Below are 16,252 nucleotides of genomic sequence, written 5' to 3' on the forward strand. Positions count from 1 at the left end.
GGAGATTTATAGGTACTCTGGTCTCCCTCTGGCTGCCTGGTAAACTTTGTGTAGGAAATGACATTGCTAGGTCTCTGATAATCCTTAAAGGGAGGCTTTGCTTTCATAAAGTTCAAGCAAAGCACCTTCTTGAAGATCTTCCATGAAGCAAACCTTCTAGACTGGGATGCCTCAGCAAACACTGTAGGCAAGGCTGCAGAGTGCATCAAACCAATCCTGTAGTATGTCTCAAAGCAGCCTGCCCTGAAGCCCCCTTCCTGTAAACCAAGGCTCTTCCAGGCAGTGGCTTCAGTGCCTGAGGAATTCTGCAGCCTGTGCTGAAGATGTCCAAGCTAGAAGCATTTTGGCCAGTAGTGAGAGAGGTTTAAGGGGAAATTTCTACCACAGCATGGCTGTTCAACTGCTCCACCATGTTCTTTGGGAAAGGTGACCACGCATATCATGTCACCAGTGGAATTAAACCATCAGTAAGAAAGGCATTTCAACCAGACAGCCTTAGAAGATTTTACAGAGAAATCATGGCTTGTTTGTATTAAGGAAACTGAGTTCCCCAAGACAGCAAGCATGAATAATATATAATTTGGGGCTGGACATATTTTGAAAAGGAAGACTACTATGAGCAAGAGAAAAACTTGCCTAAATATACTTCCACTACCACACGTCCATTTTCTTTTTCTTTTTAGCAGTTTCAGCACATCTCCCCACTCGTCCTTCCTTACCTGCCACTGTTTCATGGTATGGCGGTGGCCCCACAGGCTGCGTGGGATAGGGAGGAGGGTACTGGGTTGGGTAGGGTGCTGCTGGCATTCCAAGCTGGGGCTGCACCGGCAGCGGATTGTATCCTTGGTAGGCTCCTCCAGGATAAGCAGCTGGTATCCCAGGCTGTTGAGGATAGGGCACCTGCACTACAGTTGTGGCTGTGGTCACAACAGCTGTAAAATACAAGGAGGCTGTTTAGGAAGGAATCAGGGCACGAACGTGGTCGCTAGGAGTCAGGGCATCTAGGTGGTCACTAGGAGTCGAAAACAACTTGACGGCACATAGTCAGTCAGTCAGGGCAGGAAGGAAACCCAACATTTCCCCTCTCCCCTCTTGTACTGTTTTTATTACTTGGCTGCTGCTTTTCAAATCACTTTCAAGCACCTTCACTTTAGAGACTTCCTACCACATGCCTGAGGTAGAAAAGGAAACTTAGCCTTCCTCCCACCAGAAACGTTACTTCTGCAAAAAGGCACATCAAAAGAACGTGTCCGATTTTCTGGTATCTTACGTCCTATATCTGCTGATTTGTCCAGATGCTTAGAAACTGTAAGCCAACCTTTCCAACTTTATTCAGGCATGTCAAGACTACAGTGCCCAGAGTTCCCTGCAAGCACGATCACTGAAATCTCCCAGCTCCCGGTGATTTCTGAGAATTATAGTCCCAGGTTAAATAAGGCCACATGGCACAATAAGGCTGAATTCCCTTAAGTCTGTCACGTGCAGAGAACCAATGAAAACAGCAGTTCTGATGACTGAGGTCACTGTTCATTCCTGGTTCAGCCTCTGATCTAATGCTAGTTACACTTTAAATGAGTGGCTTTTCACCTATTTTAAAGGCAACACTTCCAGAGAGCATTCTGCTGTGACCACCTTTTGTCCCAGCACGCTCGACAACATCACCCGCACTTTTCCTTAAACAAAGCAACAATACAGTCAGGGAGGACACTTACGCTGCGGTCTCCTTCGGCAAGCTTTATACAGGCAGCAACATGAGCAGGTGAAGCAGAGAATGATGGTTACTACGAACAGGATGAAAATTGAAACGCCAATCGCTATAATTGTCCCACTGAAAAACATTGGGAATGCAGTTGTCCACATTAAAGGCTTTAGAAAGTAGCCCATTACACCCAAGAACACTTTGCTATTCTAAACGCAAACAAAAATGAACACCATGTTTGGTTAGGACTGAAATGCAGATTTGTTCACGGTTAAACTCAATCTACTCAAGGGTAGTTTTGCTTACTACCAAGGGAAGTAAAAAAAAAATGAAAATCAAGATGCCAGGCCTGAGGGCACCACAAAAGTTTCACCCCGTTGAAAAGTGCACCACGCAGACGTGATGCATGTAAAAGAGAGGGAAAGAAGTGAGGCTTGTCTGCACACCGCATCACCCTGCATCACCCCACTACTGCTACCTCAACCAAGAACCTTGACACACACAGTTGTTGCAGACTACAAGTCTGACCAGCCCCAGTCACTGCACATGGATTACTGGATGTGCTGTCCTAAATAACTGGACGAAACAAGGTTGCCACCTTGGCTACGAGCTCCCCCAGAATAAGCCTTACTAACTGTGTCTGCCTACGCAGGCACATTTATTATGTCAAACCTAGACAATACATTTTTTCAGGGTACCACAAAACCCTTGGTTAGTTTTAGTCAATTATGTTACCTTTACAGAAAACAATTATAAAGAAGCAAATAAAGAATTTCATTTAGAGGAAGTTATATGCAGGACAAATATGCACGACTGACTTTTTAAAAAAAAGACAACAGAAGTTTAAGGTTATGACTCAGAAAAGCTTACTCACAAGGCAATATTTATGACTTACAAAGAAAAACTGCATTCCAGCAAACTGTAAACTCAACATGCAGATAAAATCTTTGTAACATTCTAATACTGGTCTTCAATTTACTATACCACTGCATGCTTTTATTTTGAACCTTGTGTTTGGTGGGTAAATGAAATACTCTTATCTCTTTCCTTATCTTTTGCTGTTGCTGAATCTGTTGCCCCAATCATGTACTTTGCACCCAGACCAAATCGTTCCCCACTGTCCTTTTCACAGGCTGATTGCTCCCATGCTGACTTGGCTCACGGTCACTTGACCTCTTAACTTTTGATGCAGTTACCTCTGGTAATGTAGTCTGCTGGCAACTGAGTCTATCCAAATGTCAGCCCTTCAAGGTAAGCAAGGTCAAGGAACAGACTTGGCAGGAATTCCAGGAATGCTCCTTCACTGTTGGGGGAGTTTATTAACAGAATCTGGAAAGCTTGTCAAAAACTCTCATTGCCCCCTTTTTAAAGACAAGACAGTCAAGACAGGGCTATTTGGAGTCTCGTTGTCACACTTTCTACTTTCTGAGGGCTGAGCAACCATTGTCCCTCTCCCTTTCCTAAGTCCAGAGCTAAATTCCTAAATACGAATTTAAAATGTCTGCACATGGTTTTTGCAATGCTGAACAAATCCTTAGGAAAGGACAGCTGATATCTTACAAAATCATAGTCAACTGTGAAAAGTAAGCCTGATGGCTGAAAGTTTAGAGGCTTGGCTTGGATTTTTATTCCATAGTTCTATAACTTGGTATGAATGGCTTTTGAGTGTGCCATTGGTTTGCAGGTACAGGGGGCATTTCTTGGGGATCATGGTTCCCCAAAATCCCATTTCCCCATCTTCTGTTCTCCCAACACAAATAATATTCCCATAACATTAAAAAAATCCAGATGTGATTGCTACTCTCACAATACGAAACAATTTAATGTGATCCTCAGTCTATATCTGATGCAGTTTGATATTCTTTCTCCCTAGGAACAATATTCATCCTGCCAACTCTAGATGACACTGGGAAATTTCCTGGAATACAAACTTGTTCCAAATGATTTGTGTGATCAGGAAAGATCCTTACAGCCATCCTGTACAGGTTTTTCTAAGTAAACCAGTAATTTTTAAAACTTTCATTCTATTCCAAATTGAGGACTAGTGAAAGTAAATACCTTCATGTATACAATGCAGAGACAATGGGGAACATGGTGGATGATAAGGATCTTGTTGTGGTCAATCTGCATGGTGTAAAATGGACTAAAATGGTAAAGACCTACCCAAGTCAATGCAGTGAGTTAATGCTTAATTTTATATGGAATGGCCAAACACCAAAGAGATCTCCTTTAAAGCTACAGTTTTCATATGATGGTGGTAGTTTCAATTTTCCAGATTTTAAACTGCATATGACTTACTTGTTCAGATCAGTAACAAGTAATGTCATGAAAATGTTAACACCATTACCACTATTAAAATGAAAATGAAACTTTTTTGTGCCTAACTGGATAGTTATTATCTGGCACCCTTGAAATCTTAGCAAATACTTGGTTCCAACTATAGTAGGAATTTGGTGCTATTGCCCACTTTTAAGGCAATTAGACATATTTTGACATTATTGGCCAAGAAATTAAACGTGCAGTGATGATCTAGAACAAGCCCCATTTAAAATGGCAAGAAAAACGTTTGTGGTGGTAGGGGGAGTATTTGGGGACAGTTAATCAGCTTGCTAATAATAATTTTAAGACCTTTGAAACTTTCCAAAAGAAATATAATTTATCTAAAGCAGGTGAAAGTCAATTTGGTATTGTGTTTAAAGACACCAGGCTAGAAACCAGGAGACTGAGAGAACCCTGCCTTCAGCATTAAGCCAGCTGGGTTACTATCTCTCAGCCCTAGGAAGAAGGCAAACCACTTCCATAAATTTTGCCACGAAAATGGCATGGACTTGTCTAGGCAGTCACCAGGAATCAAGACTAACTTGAAGACACACACATATACAAAAGCTGAACAGCAATATATACCACCAAATATATACCACCTGGTATATGGTATACCGTGTACCATACCAAATATATACCACCAAATGGGGAGCCCACAAGATGGTTATTTTGTATGTAGGATGCTGGTCTGTTCTTATGCAGTTTTATTTTTTTTCTATTCTTATTTGTAATTGTGTTGTTTTTAACTGTTTTAATTAACTGTTATTGTATGCCACCCAGAATCGTGTTTGTGAGATGGGTGGCTATATATATCTGATAAATAAATAAAAAATAAAATCAATACATCTATTGTTTTTTGTTTGGTCTGGATGCTTCAGCAGCCTCAGAACCTCTACCTGGTTTGAATACATTGTTTTTAAAGAGGCTAAGCCAGGAATCCAACACTATCAAATTTACAAAATTAAATTTGGAATGAAGAACTGAAGTTGCCCGTATTAACAAATCAACGTTGTTAATTAATACCGCTAAGTCTCTTATGACCTTTTATTATTGGACTCCTCAACCAATGTTTTTAAAAAACTGATTATTGTCCTTATGTTGGAGATCTAATAAATTTGAAGGCACTGTTGTGCATGTATCTGATTATGTCCATTGGCAGTTGCTTTTTAGTTAACCCTAAAAGCTATGATGGATCAAGCTCTTGGAAGAAAGTAAAGGTTTAAAGGTGTTAAAGGAGATGGTGGTAAAATTGTACTTTCAGACTTGCAAGATTCTGTTAATGTAGCTTTACAATAAAGTAGAATTAGCTCATCTGGTCTACCTGGTATGGCTGACAGGAAGCCACAGGGATTGGATTACAGATTAAGTATCCCACCATACATACTGCTTCACTGTGCAAAAATACATTTGCCCAGAAGAAAAGCCATCATTTTGATTCAAGCAGAAACAAGTCACACCGAGTCCATAGTTGGAGCGCCTTCCAGCAAGTAGGGTCATCTAGCCAGGCAAAGAGAAAGGAACAGGGAAGGGGAGAAACAAATCCTTCCAAAGCTGCACCCCCTTTAATTAAAATCTCAACTCTAGAGTCAGACCGAGTTTCACAGAAAAGTGATGGCTGCGTAGGGCAGATGGCTCCTTTACTGATGTTAAAGCAGCATTATTTTTCTTCTACTGTAGATGTCACAAGGATGTTATTAGCTCCCTTAATGCACATTACATTAAGTTGTTTTGATTCTCAGTTCTGGACAAAAGTCACCATTTCTATTAGCTTGATTCTGGAAATGGATCTGAAATTGACTGTTAAAAGGGTACTGTAGATACTTTCCATTGTACAGAACCCTACGCCAGGATAGGAAAAACAGACTAGCTGTCCCACTGAATTATCAATTTATCTTTTTACAACACAACTTACCACGCGGCATCTATTAATGGACCGAAGACCTATCCTCTCTAACCTTATGAAAACAAAATACATAGCCAAGGACACAGAATGATTACCTCTATGACAGCCTGTGCCAAGTACTGTCATGGCAAGTTATTTGATTGGGAACACAAGCATGACACGTTGCTACTTAGTGACTGACTCTTTCTAGTTTGTGTAGTTAATGTTCACTAACATATTAAATGGATAAGAATTATTTTTATACTTAGGTAATGACTTTCCTCTTTGGCTAGAACAAGGAAATCTGACATAAAAAAACTATGTTTCTGCAATGTTCTATAGCTGTGTTTTCTGGAGTTTGCAAAATGAAAAAGATTAAATGACTGCTATCTATAGAATAGATATTTATTCTACATAAATAATCCAAATTATTTTAATTATTTTAATTACATAGGAAATCTCCAAGGCTCATGGTTTATGCATGAGAAAAAAGATGCCTGCCAACAAAATGCACAAAGTTTACCTCATTTTGGCTTCCAGGAAAAAAAAAATTAACCCATACATTTTATCTTTGAAATCTCCTTTATGGATTCTGTCCCTTCCAACTCTTACGCTTTTTTCACCGAGAAATAAAATTAGCTACATTTCCGGAGAAAACGAGAAGACATATTATTAGTTTCACATTCTCATCAACAGGAAAAGTAGCTTCTTTGATCACACCCCGCTCTGAATTTTCTTAAAGATACAGAGCACCCCTGTGCCACAGAGATATCCAAAGCACACCAGGCAAAGCAGAAACAATTGCTCAAGCAATCCCAGACTACCCAATAGAACTAGCACTGTCTTCCCAACCCTTTTACCAGAAATCCAAATATTCTAAGTAACATTTTTGTGCATAAAATACTCAGATGCAGCTGTAAACACAGTCTTGAGCAAAAGCAAATTTTTTACTTAGGGACCATCTTTTTTAATCCTAAAATCATACCGGGCATCTTTGCTTGAGTGATTTTATTCTTAAATATATTGCTGGGCTACTTCCCATTACCGTACATTTATTTTGATCCCCACAAAACAAACAAACACAGCTGATATGCTTGGGCAACTGCATCTCATCATTGCCTCGGAAAGGCACTTCAGAGAACTGGGCAGAGATGAGGTGGTGGATTGCAAGTGTCCTCAGTAAGATGGAGAGACCTGCCCACCTGCTTGCTGGTCACACTAGCAGAAATCAGGGATCTGATCTCTCAACTGAGGCCTGGGGAGGTTATTTAATCCCTCTGGCCTAATCAAAAATAACTCAGCAAAGTTATTTCTGGCCTCACCCCAGGTGTGGGCACATCTAGTTATTTGGAAGACCCACTGGTGGCTTACATCTGTCTGGCATCACAAGATGATTGGGCCAGAGTCATTTGGATCTATTGCACACCATAATAGCCACATCAGAGTTATGAGCATGTCTTCCCCTAGTTCCAGGTGTTTGGAAAAGACCTCCAGCAGGATTACACTTAGAATTGGATCACGTAACATTAAAAAAAAGTATTAAAATTGCTTTTCTTTTGTGAAGCTGCTCTAAAGTAAATAAATTTTTTGAATGAACAGAACATAGAATATTTCCCCTTAGAGGTTCCTTCTTTTATATTACAATGTTATAATTAATAGTTATATTACTGATTCAATCTATGTTTTATTCTGTGTCTGTACTGTAATACATACTACTGATTATGATTTTGTGGCATCACTAGTGTCAATGATGTTTCCAGGAGGTTTTGTCCCCCATCTGGTCCTTGGTGCTGGTTGTCATAGTCTTCTCATTCTTTCTATCTTTCCCAGCTTTATAGATTTCTCCCGAGAGCTGGGATTTTGCATGTGTCTGAAATACAATAATTTATTCTGGTCATTTGTGTCTCAAGTGAGAATTCTGGGTTGATTTGGATGATGAACCATTCATCTGTTTTCTTGACTGTCCATGGTATTCACCGGAGTCTTCTTTAATACCAAAGTTCAAAAGCATCAATATTCTTCCTATCCTGCTTCTTCAAAGTCCAGCTTTCACTTCGTTGAGTGTCACAGGGAATATCACTGTTTGAACTATTTTGATCTTTGTAGATATAGGTAGTCTGCGCTTAGTGGCCACAGTTGGGGCTGGCAACTCAGTTGCTAAGCAGAAAATCATGTGACCATGACATACAATTTTACTTCCACCTTCTCCATTAACTCTGCTTGTTGTAAACCAGTTGTGAAGCATGTGAATAGAGATCATGTGACTGTGGGATGCTGCAATGGTTGTAAATGCATGCCAGATGCAAAGTGCTTGAATAGTGATCATGGGATGCTGCAATAGCCATAAATGTGAAGTCTAGTTGCAAAGCTGTTTTTTTAACTGTTGTAACTTCGAATGGTTGTTGCACGAGGCAGTCAGTAAGCAAGGACTACCTGTATAGACACATCACAGCATCTGAATATCTTTTCCAAGTTCGTCACAGCTACTTTACCAAGTGCTAGTCTGTGGCATATTTCTTGACTGCTTGTTCCTTATCATTGAGGGTTGATCCTAAAAGGCAAAAGCTATCTTCTACTTCAATATTTTCACTGCTGATTCTAAGGATTGTTGTTCTACCTGCTGTCACTAGTTCGGTCTTCTTTATATTTAATATTAGTCCTACATTTTTAACTCTGCTCCTTGACTAGGGCTTGCAGATCATTTGTATTTTCAGCTATCACAGTAGTTTCAACAGCATAGTGCTGGTTATTGATGTTTCTTTCTCCAGTTTTGAACCATGCTCATCTTCCAATCCAGTATCCCTGGATATATGTTCTGGATCTAGGCTGAATAATTAAGGGGAGAGTATATAGCTTTGCTAACCTAAAACCAGTCTATTTTTCCATGTTCTAGGATTCCCATTTTTCTAAGGACATTCCACAGCTTGACATGATTGTCCCAATCAAGGGCCTTTCTGTAATCAATGAAGCACACACTGACTTCTTTTTGGCATTCTTTGGCTTTCTCAATTATACAGCATGCATCAGCAATAATGTTTTGTGTTCCTCAGCCTTTCTTAAAGCCAGCTTGAATATCTGGCATCTCCTTCTCCATTAGAGCTCTAATCTGGTTAGGTGATCCTATTTTGCATGAATGTGAAATTATGGATAGTTTATGAAGTTTGCACACCCTGTTAAGTCTCTTTTCTTTAGTATTAATATGTAGATTGACCTCTTCCAATCTGCAGGCCATAGTGTTGTTTTCCAGATTTGCTGGCATAGTTAAGTTAGAATATTTACTAAATGTTTACTGATTCTTCTTCTGTTCCTTGCCATATTTCTGTAGATATTCCATTGATTTCTGTAATCTTCTGGCTTGGTAATGACTGGAGTCCTGATCTAACTACATCTTATAGTACTAGAGGTAATTGTGCAAACAAAATATGTTCTAAATTATCTTGGATGTTGACATCTTTATTGTACAGAATTTCAGTATGCTCCTTCCACCTTTGTTTGATCTTCTTTCAATCAGTTACTATCTGTCTACTGGCATGCTTCAGCATATTAATTTGAGGTTGGAACCTCCTTCTGAGTTCAGAGATCTTTTGGAAGACTCTTTGCTTTTCTTTGTGTTTTTCTCTCTTTGATATCTTTACAGGTGTTAAGAATTCTGCTTCTTGTCTCTTCTAAGAGATCTTGAAAATTCTTTGTTAAGTTCCTTCCTGAGATCTTTGTCTTTCTTGGCTTTGGCTTCTCTTCTCTTCTTAGCAATTTCCATTATTTATTCTGACTTCCAGTTTGCTTTCTTGTTTCTTGATCTTTGGTTGTTTCTTGATCTTCTCTTCTCACATTCATCCTAAATACCTTCTTTAAGTTCATCCCACAGTTCCTCTGGTTCCCTATTCATGAGGTTTAGGATTTGCATTCTCCTTGCAAATGGTAGGTATAAATGCAAGATCATATTGTGGAAACTGGCTGGTTTTCTTCTTCTACTTCAGCGTAACTTGCCACTTGCACATCAAGTGGTTTGTGATCCTGTTCCACGATCAGCACTTGGCCACATCTTTGCTGTTATAACTGTGCTCTTCTATCAATGATTTCTGTATACTCAATTTGGTAATGTCTGGTATATAGGTATTGTTTTGGCTGTTTGAAGACTGTATGGCAATGAAGAAATCGCTGGATTAGTAGAAATTGGTAAGTCATTCCCCTGCTTCATTTCTGTTTCCTAGGCCATGCAGTCCAACTACATTTTCCTCCTTAGTATTTCAAACTGAATGTGATAATAAAACTCATTTTCTCCTGCTTCAGTGGTTGGAGCATAATCTTGGATAATCATCATACAAAGGGTTGTCCATGAAATCTAACTGATATTGCTTGGTTACTGATTGCATTGTAGCCAGTTACTGCTCCTGCTATACCCTTCCTAACTATGAAAGCAACACATTGCCTTCTTTCTTTTTCACGTCCTGAGTACAAAACAATGTGAACTTCAGACTAAAAATATCCAATTCCAGTCCATCTCAATTCACTGATGCCTAAGATGTCAAGATGACACGGTGTAATATGCCATCTGTTGTTGTTCATCTGAGGTTGTCTTTACCTAATTTTAAGACCTGCTAAGGACCAGATGATTTTTATTATTTCCTGATATGTAAAACCATAGAACTCAAAGAGGGTGTACTTTCTTTTTCACACGACTGTACTTATTTTGCTCCTGTGAACATCTTGATAAATGCTATTGTGGGCCATCCAGGCAACCTGGACTCCTCCCACCACCTGGCATCAAGTTGGCCCCAAAATTCATTTCCATCTTGCTCTCTGCAGACATAAAGAAATTTAAATTGTATTTAAATTTAAATACAACCCAGAATTCTCACTTGAGGCACAAATGGCCAGGCTCAAATTATCCTACTTTGGACACACTATGGAAAGACCCAGCTCTCCTGCCCTGCCATGCTCATCTCTGCTTCAACTCCCTTACCCACCTATCTCCCCTCCATCTCTGCCCTTTTGGCCACCCTGCACTCTGTTGCCTACCCCTGCCACCTCCAACTGACCATCACTGTCTTCTTCCTTCCACTCCTGATGAAGGCCAAGGCAGCTGCTGGCCCTCTGTGAGACCATGGGGAGGTCTTGCAAGGCTTTGGGGACAGCCTCACAAATGGCCAGCAGTGCCTTGGCCAGGCATGCCTTGTCAGCAGCGGGAGGAAGACGACGGCGAAAGTCAGCTGGGGTGGCGGGGGGCAGCAGGGGTAGGCAGCGGAGTGCAGGGCAGCCAAACAGGGCCCTGGGAAAAGAGAACAGCTGGGAATGCAAGACCTGTTCGGCTGGGCAAAGGGGCAGAGATGGGTGGGGGAGTTGAAGTGCACGCAGCAGTTGTAAATGTGGATAGGTTGCCAAGTGCCCAAATTTTGATCATGTGACTGTGGAGGGTGCTGCAAGAGCTGTAACTTTGAGGACTGGCCATTCAGCACTGTCATAACTTCAATAGTTGCTGAATGAATGGTCATTAAGCAAGGAGTACAGTGTACAATGTACAGGGGCTATGAGTGCACTGTTGAGAGACTTGAAAGAACAGATTAGGGAGAGATTGTCATGGAGAAAATCTATCTATATGGTTGCTAGGAGTCAAAAATGACTTGATGGCACATAATCAAGCAAGCAAGCAAGCAAGCTTGAAATATCTGGGGGTGATCTTCCATTCCTCCAGCTTTAGGAAGGTCATGGCAGTAATGTTACCCAAAACATATCATTCTAAGTTTTCTGATCAAAAGGAGTCCCAGCATACCTGCAGCCATTAAACTATTTGAAGTGAGATCACAGGCACATCTTCTTGATGAAGTGCAGCAGGAATCATTTTCCAGCTTTGCCCCCTGGGAGCCCTTCCAAATTTCTAAAAGCAGTAATCCAAGAACCCTGTTGGGTTACTACCATGGGCCTATGACTGGAGACAGGCCAAGCAGAGGTGTGTAGTTACCCAATTTTTGGTGAAGACTGTACTTTCCCCAAACCTCCCTAATTCTGGAGGATAGATATTGGGTGGTCTGAAAGCAAATCCTGTTGGCCAGAATGTCTGTACTTGGGCTGTCCCTGAGTGAGTGAATTTATTCTCTCTGGCTTACAAGTACACAGTTTGGTCTAGTGGTTGCCTGGTGCTGGGCTAGAAACCAGGAGACTGAGAGTTCTAGTCCCAGCTTAGGTGTGAAAGCCAGCTGGGTGATCTTGGGCCAGTCACTCTCTCTCAGCCCAACCCATCTCACAGGGTTGTTGTTGGGAAAATAGGAGGAGGAAGGAGTATTAGGGATGTTTGCCGCCTTGAGTTATTTATAAAAATAATAAAAGTGGGATAGTAAATAAATACTCCTTAAACAGAGCAGAATGGTTGCAGACTGCCAAACTGACCTAGGAAAGGCTTCATGGCTTGCTCGCTTGCTCTTGAAGCACAGGGTCCCAAGCAGGCTGCTGCAGCTTATTCTTTTAGCTTTATAGTACAGTAGAGCTTCTGATTTTAGAGCAGACTTATAGCTCTCACCTCTTCATCTTTTAACTTTATAGTCACTGTCATTACACACATTGCTTTTAGGTTAGAGTGGTTAATTCCACAGTCCCTATGTTTTTACTTGAGGTTGGTCAAAGGACCATCATCAGCATAAAAATAATAAGGATAGCATATGTAGATAATACAGCGTTTTTCCTTTTTGAATACATGGGATTTTCACATAATTATATCTGTACCCGGGTCCAGATGGATATAGCTCCTCAAAATCCGGGTCTAGCTTCACTGCTTCTGGCTTGAAAGCTGGAAATATACTATAGCACAAAGATAAAAACAAAACACTTTTAAATATATCTACAATCAAATAAAACTATGTTTAAGTTGTTCTTTTCTTACAAAAGATGAGAAATGCTATGTAACTGATCAATATTGACTGGATCTTGGCAAAATGCTAACTTACATAACACTTATTTCCTGGTAATGCTCAAGATGACTGACAACAGTCCTCAGAAGCAATTACAGGGGGAAAAAAGGCTTAATGGCCTATTGGGAGGGAGCAAGCATTGGTGGAATCCAAATGTACATCACTTGCATTAATTTATATCACTTTTATAATTGTGTAATTAATGTAAACAGTGTCATGTGCAGGAAAATTTGTTAAACAGTAAGCGACATCCAAGCAAAAAACCTCCATTGTATCTGAGGGCTGTTAAACTAAGGCTTTACTGCACTGAAAGGAGGGACGGCAGACAACTGAGATGGTGTAATTTGGATTACTGCACCTGACCTGATGGCCTAAATACTACCTTCCAACTTTGTGGTTCTAAGACACAGGGAATGAGGCTCATCAGGTATTAAGCCAGGGTCACTGACATAATTATTTGCAAAAGTCTTCCTTGATACCAGACTTTTACAGTTTTAGAGAACTCTGCTTTCCATTAAATAATGGTAACAGGGTAAAACAGTGTGCTAGCTGCTAGTATAATTTCACTTCCAGAAATTCTTGAGTCCCAAATAAGCCAGGCTCTCATTTCATACCAAATCTGGACCTGTTCTGTTCTGTTTTCAGAGAGTTATCTTTGATAGGATAGAGCAGTGTTTTTCAACCTTGGCAACTTTAAAACAGGTGAACTTCAACTTCCAGAATTCCCCAGCCAGCAAAAATTCTGGGAGCTGAAGTCTACACGTCTTAAAGTTGCCAAGGTTGAGAAACCCTGGGATAGAGAGAGGACAGACAGACAGACAGACAGACAAGAGTGCCAAAGCCCCTTTTTACTCTTGGGTTGGGAAAATGAACTAGACAAACAGGCAGCAAGGGCAGAGCAAGGGATTCTGTTCTAACCTCAGCACCCTCCCAAGAATTGACACATACAATTTGAAATCTCTGAAGCAACCTTGGAACACCCTAACCCTTGTGCAGCCATCTCCAATCATACCTTCTCAACAAGGTCCGAGAACAGAGGAACTGATTGTTTTTTTCAAAAGCGTTTGAGCAACAATAACGGTCATCGCAGGTTCCGCAACAAAAGAACATGCAATCTTTCTGTGAATGCCAATGTCCATCAGAATCTTCGTAAGCCTCACAGTATTCAGAGGAGCCTGAAAATTAATCAAAGCCAGAAGTTATTTTACCATATCATATTTAGCTTTGAAAAAAATCAGCTGAAAGGAATATGGCTGCATTCTTCGTGTCCCTGAAGTTATCACGACCCAGCAGAAAGTCAAGGTCTAGTCTGTCAGCTCATACAGCAGGACATAGAATAATGGTCTGAGGTTACAGGAAAACAGATTCCTGAGCTGAGCATTAGAGAAAAACTCTTAATTGAGTAACAGCAATTTGATGGTGGAATCACTTGCTGAGGGAGCTGTGTTACTATTGATGGATGTATTCAGGCAGAGGTTGGAAAGCCATCTGTCTGAGATGCTTTCACTTGGATCGGTACACTCCACATGGGATTGGACTTGATCGCCAACCAATTCTACGATTCTGTATTGGCTACACAACAAATGCTGAGCATTTTCTGGGTGGATATGCTGATTCTCAAACTGTGGCTGGCCCCACACAAAGAGTGAAGCGTTGCTCCAGGTGGGACTGTCAGCTACCTTACTTCCTATTACTTGTCTGCAGTCAGATAATGAATGAGGCGTTCTGGGCAAATGGTCTGAAGGTTGTCAAAGCAGTTAAAAAGAGATCAAAAGGTTGATTAAAGTAATAGGTTTTTCCTTGTTGTAATAAATATTCCCCTTGCAAAATCAATGTATGTTTCAGTGATCATTGTTCTGTGCTGTGCTCTGGCCCCATCCATGCCTGGCATCTCTTCACAAACAGGTGGCTTCAGGCATTTTCAGGTATTTTATGGGTCTTGAGTCTAGGAAGCTTGAGAATCCCCTTACTATGGAATTCACCTCACAGCACCCTAAGTTCTTTTATGAGGCCCTGCCAAAGCTCCAATTCTGCTGGAACCATAAAACTATGGCTTAAATAGACTTACGTGTTCTACAATTTTTAAAAATGAAACTATAATAACCAATCAATACAACTTATTAATATTTGAGATTATTGGTATAAGGACAATGAAATAATAAGCAGATGACGATTTGGGGGGAATGTTAGCCCACCAATTATTTGAGCCTAGCATACAAAAAAATCACCACCTTGCATTCTTAAATAAAATTCAGGATAGAAATTAAATCAAAAAAATAAATAAGCAGTTAATAATCTGGATAATTTAACACATTCCATTCAAGGAGGGAAAGGCAAGGAGCTCACAGAGTGGCAGGAAAAATGTAGAAAAGGTTCAAGATGTGATCCACTTCACAATGTGTTCAGCTATAGCAGAAAAGGAACCCTAGAGACTTTTGCCAGAAAGAAAACCAGAGTTTTGGAGACGTCCTACCAATGAAAAGAAGGAAAGAACTTTATAAGATGTAGCATTCACACACATGCTACACAGGGGGATTTTTTTGCAATGGCACAACTTCACTTGGGAATGGAGAAAGAAAGAGGCAGACCCTTGATCCCTGAAGGTCAGTGTAATATGGATCCTCCAAAAGTTGGAGGGGAAGGGAGATGGGGGACCCCATCAATAGATGCGTGCAAGTTTTCTTTGCCTGGGTCTTTCTGATGTATTTCTGAAGCTACGATTCTCCTGAAACGGGAGGCTCAGACAGTTCAAACAGTGAGTATTTAAACACCACTTCTTTGTCTGATTCTGGATCCACCTGATCAGGCAAAGCTAGATGGTTCTTCCAGGCTATGAAACCCAACTTAGGAGGCTGCTTCAGAAACACAGGAAGATTGTGCTTTCGAAGTCTAACAAGGCCACATACTGGAGGGTTTAGTTCAGCTCCCATAAGGCCTAGAAACGTATCTGAGGCTGTACTACAAATCTACCATAGTAGATGAGCCTGACAGGCCGCTCACAGCTTAAGGGTCACTGGCTGGGGTCAGGTATAGTCCATGATGGAGTGTCTGGCTCCAGATAGCCTAACCAGTTTCTCCTCTGAGATAAGCAAAAAAGCTGGCAAGTGAGTGGAAAAGCTCAGTGGTTCTTCTCTTCTTCTCTTCATCTCTTCTGACTTCCACTAGGACAGAGAAGGAGCAGAGGAGGAGGAGAGATGGGGTCTCCTTCTCCTTTTATAGGAATTTCTGCCCAGAGGCAAAAGTAGTGCTAGCTTAGGTAGTCCTACCTAGGATAAATGGGCGACAAAAAAGATGGTCTCAGGACTAACAAAAGAGAGTCAGATAGAGACAAAAAAGGGAGAAAGATTGAATCAGGTGACTGGCTTGGCTTAGTGGCTTTTCTCCTTCGCCTGAACAAAAGTGCTGTGACAAGATTGATGGCCTTGAAAAGATTTTCCAGACTCCTTT

At 40.8% G+C, this 16,252-nt stretch overlaps 1 protein-coding gene across 2 annotated transcripts in view; it reads right to left on the reverse strand.

Annotated features, from left to right (window-relative positions):
- The window catches only part of SHISA5 (shisa family member 5), a 33,553-nt gene that overhangs the window by 3,357 nt on the left and 13,944 nt on the right, over nucleotides 1–16,252 (reverse strand). The window contains exons 2-5 of one of the 2 annotated variants that reach the window (XM_063291871.1): nucleotides 13,818–13,980; nucleotides 12,621–12,695; nucleotides 1,713–1,828; nucleotides 720–932 (exon numbers count right to left, since the gene is read on the reverse strand). In XM_063291871.1, coding sequence (XP_063147941.1) covers nucleotides 720–932; nucleotides 1,713–1,828; nucleotides 12,621–12,695; nucleotides 13,818–13,980 — 567 coding nt within the window. The remainder of the gene's footprint in view (nucleotides 1–719; nucleotides 933–1,712; nucleotides 1,829–12,620; nucleotides 12,696–13,817; nucleotides 13,981–16,252) is intronic. The other variant, XM_063291872.1, reaches the window with a different exon arrangement.

Source organism: Candoia aspera, chromosome 2 (genome assembly GCF_035149785.1).
Source record: "Candoia aspera isolate rCanAsp1 chromosome 2, rCanAsp1.hap2, whole genome shotgun sequence".
Taxonomy (NCBI): domain Eukaryota; kingdom Metazoa; phylum Chordata; class Lepidosauria; order Squamata; family Boidae; genus Candoia; species Candoia aspera.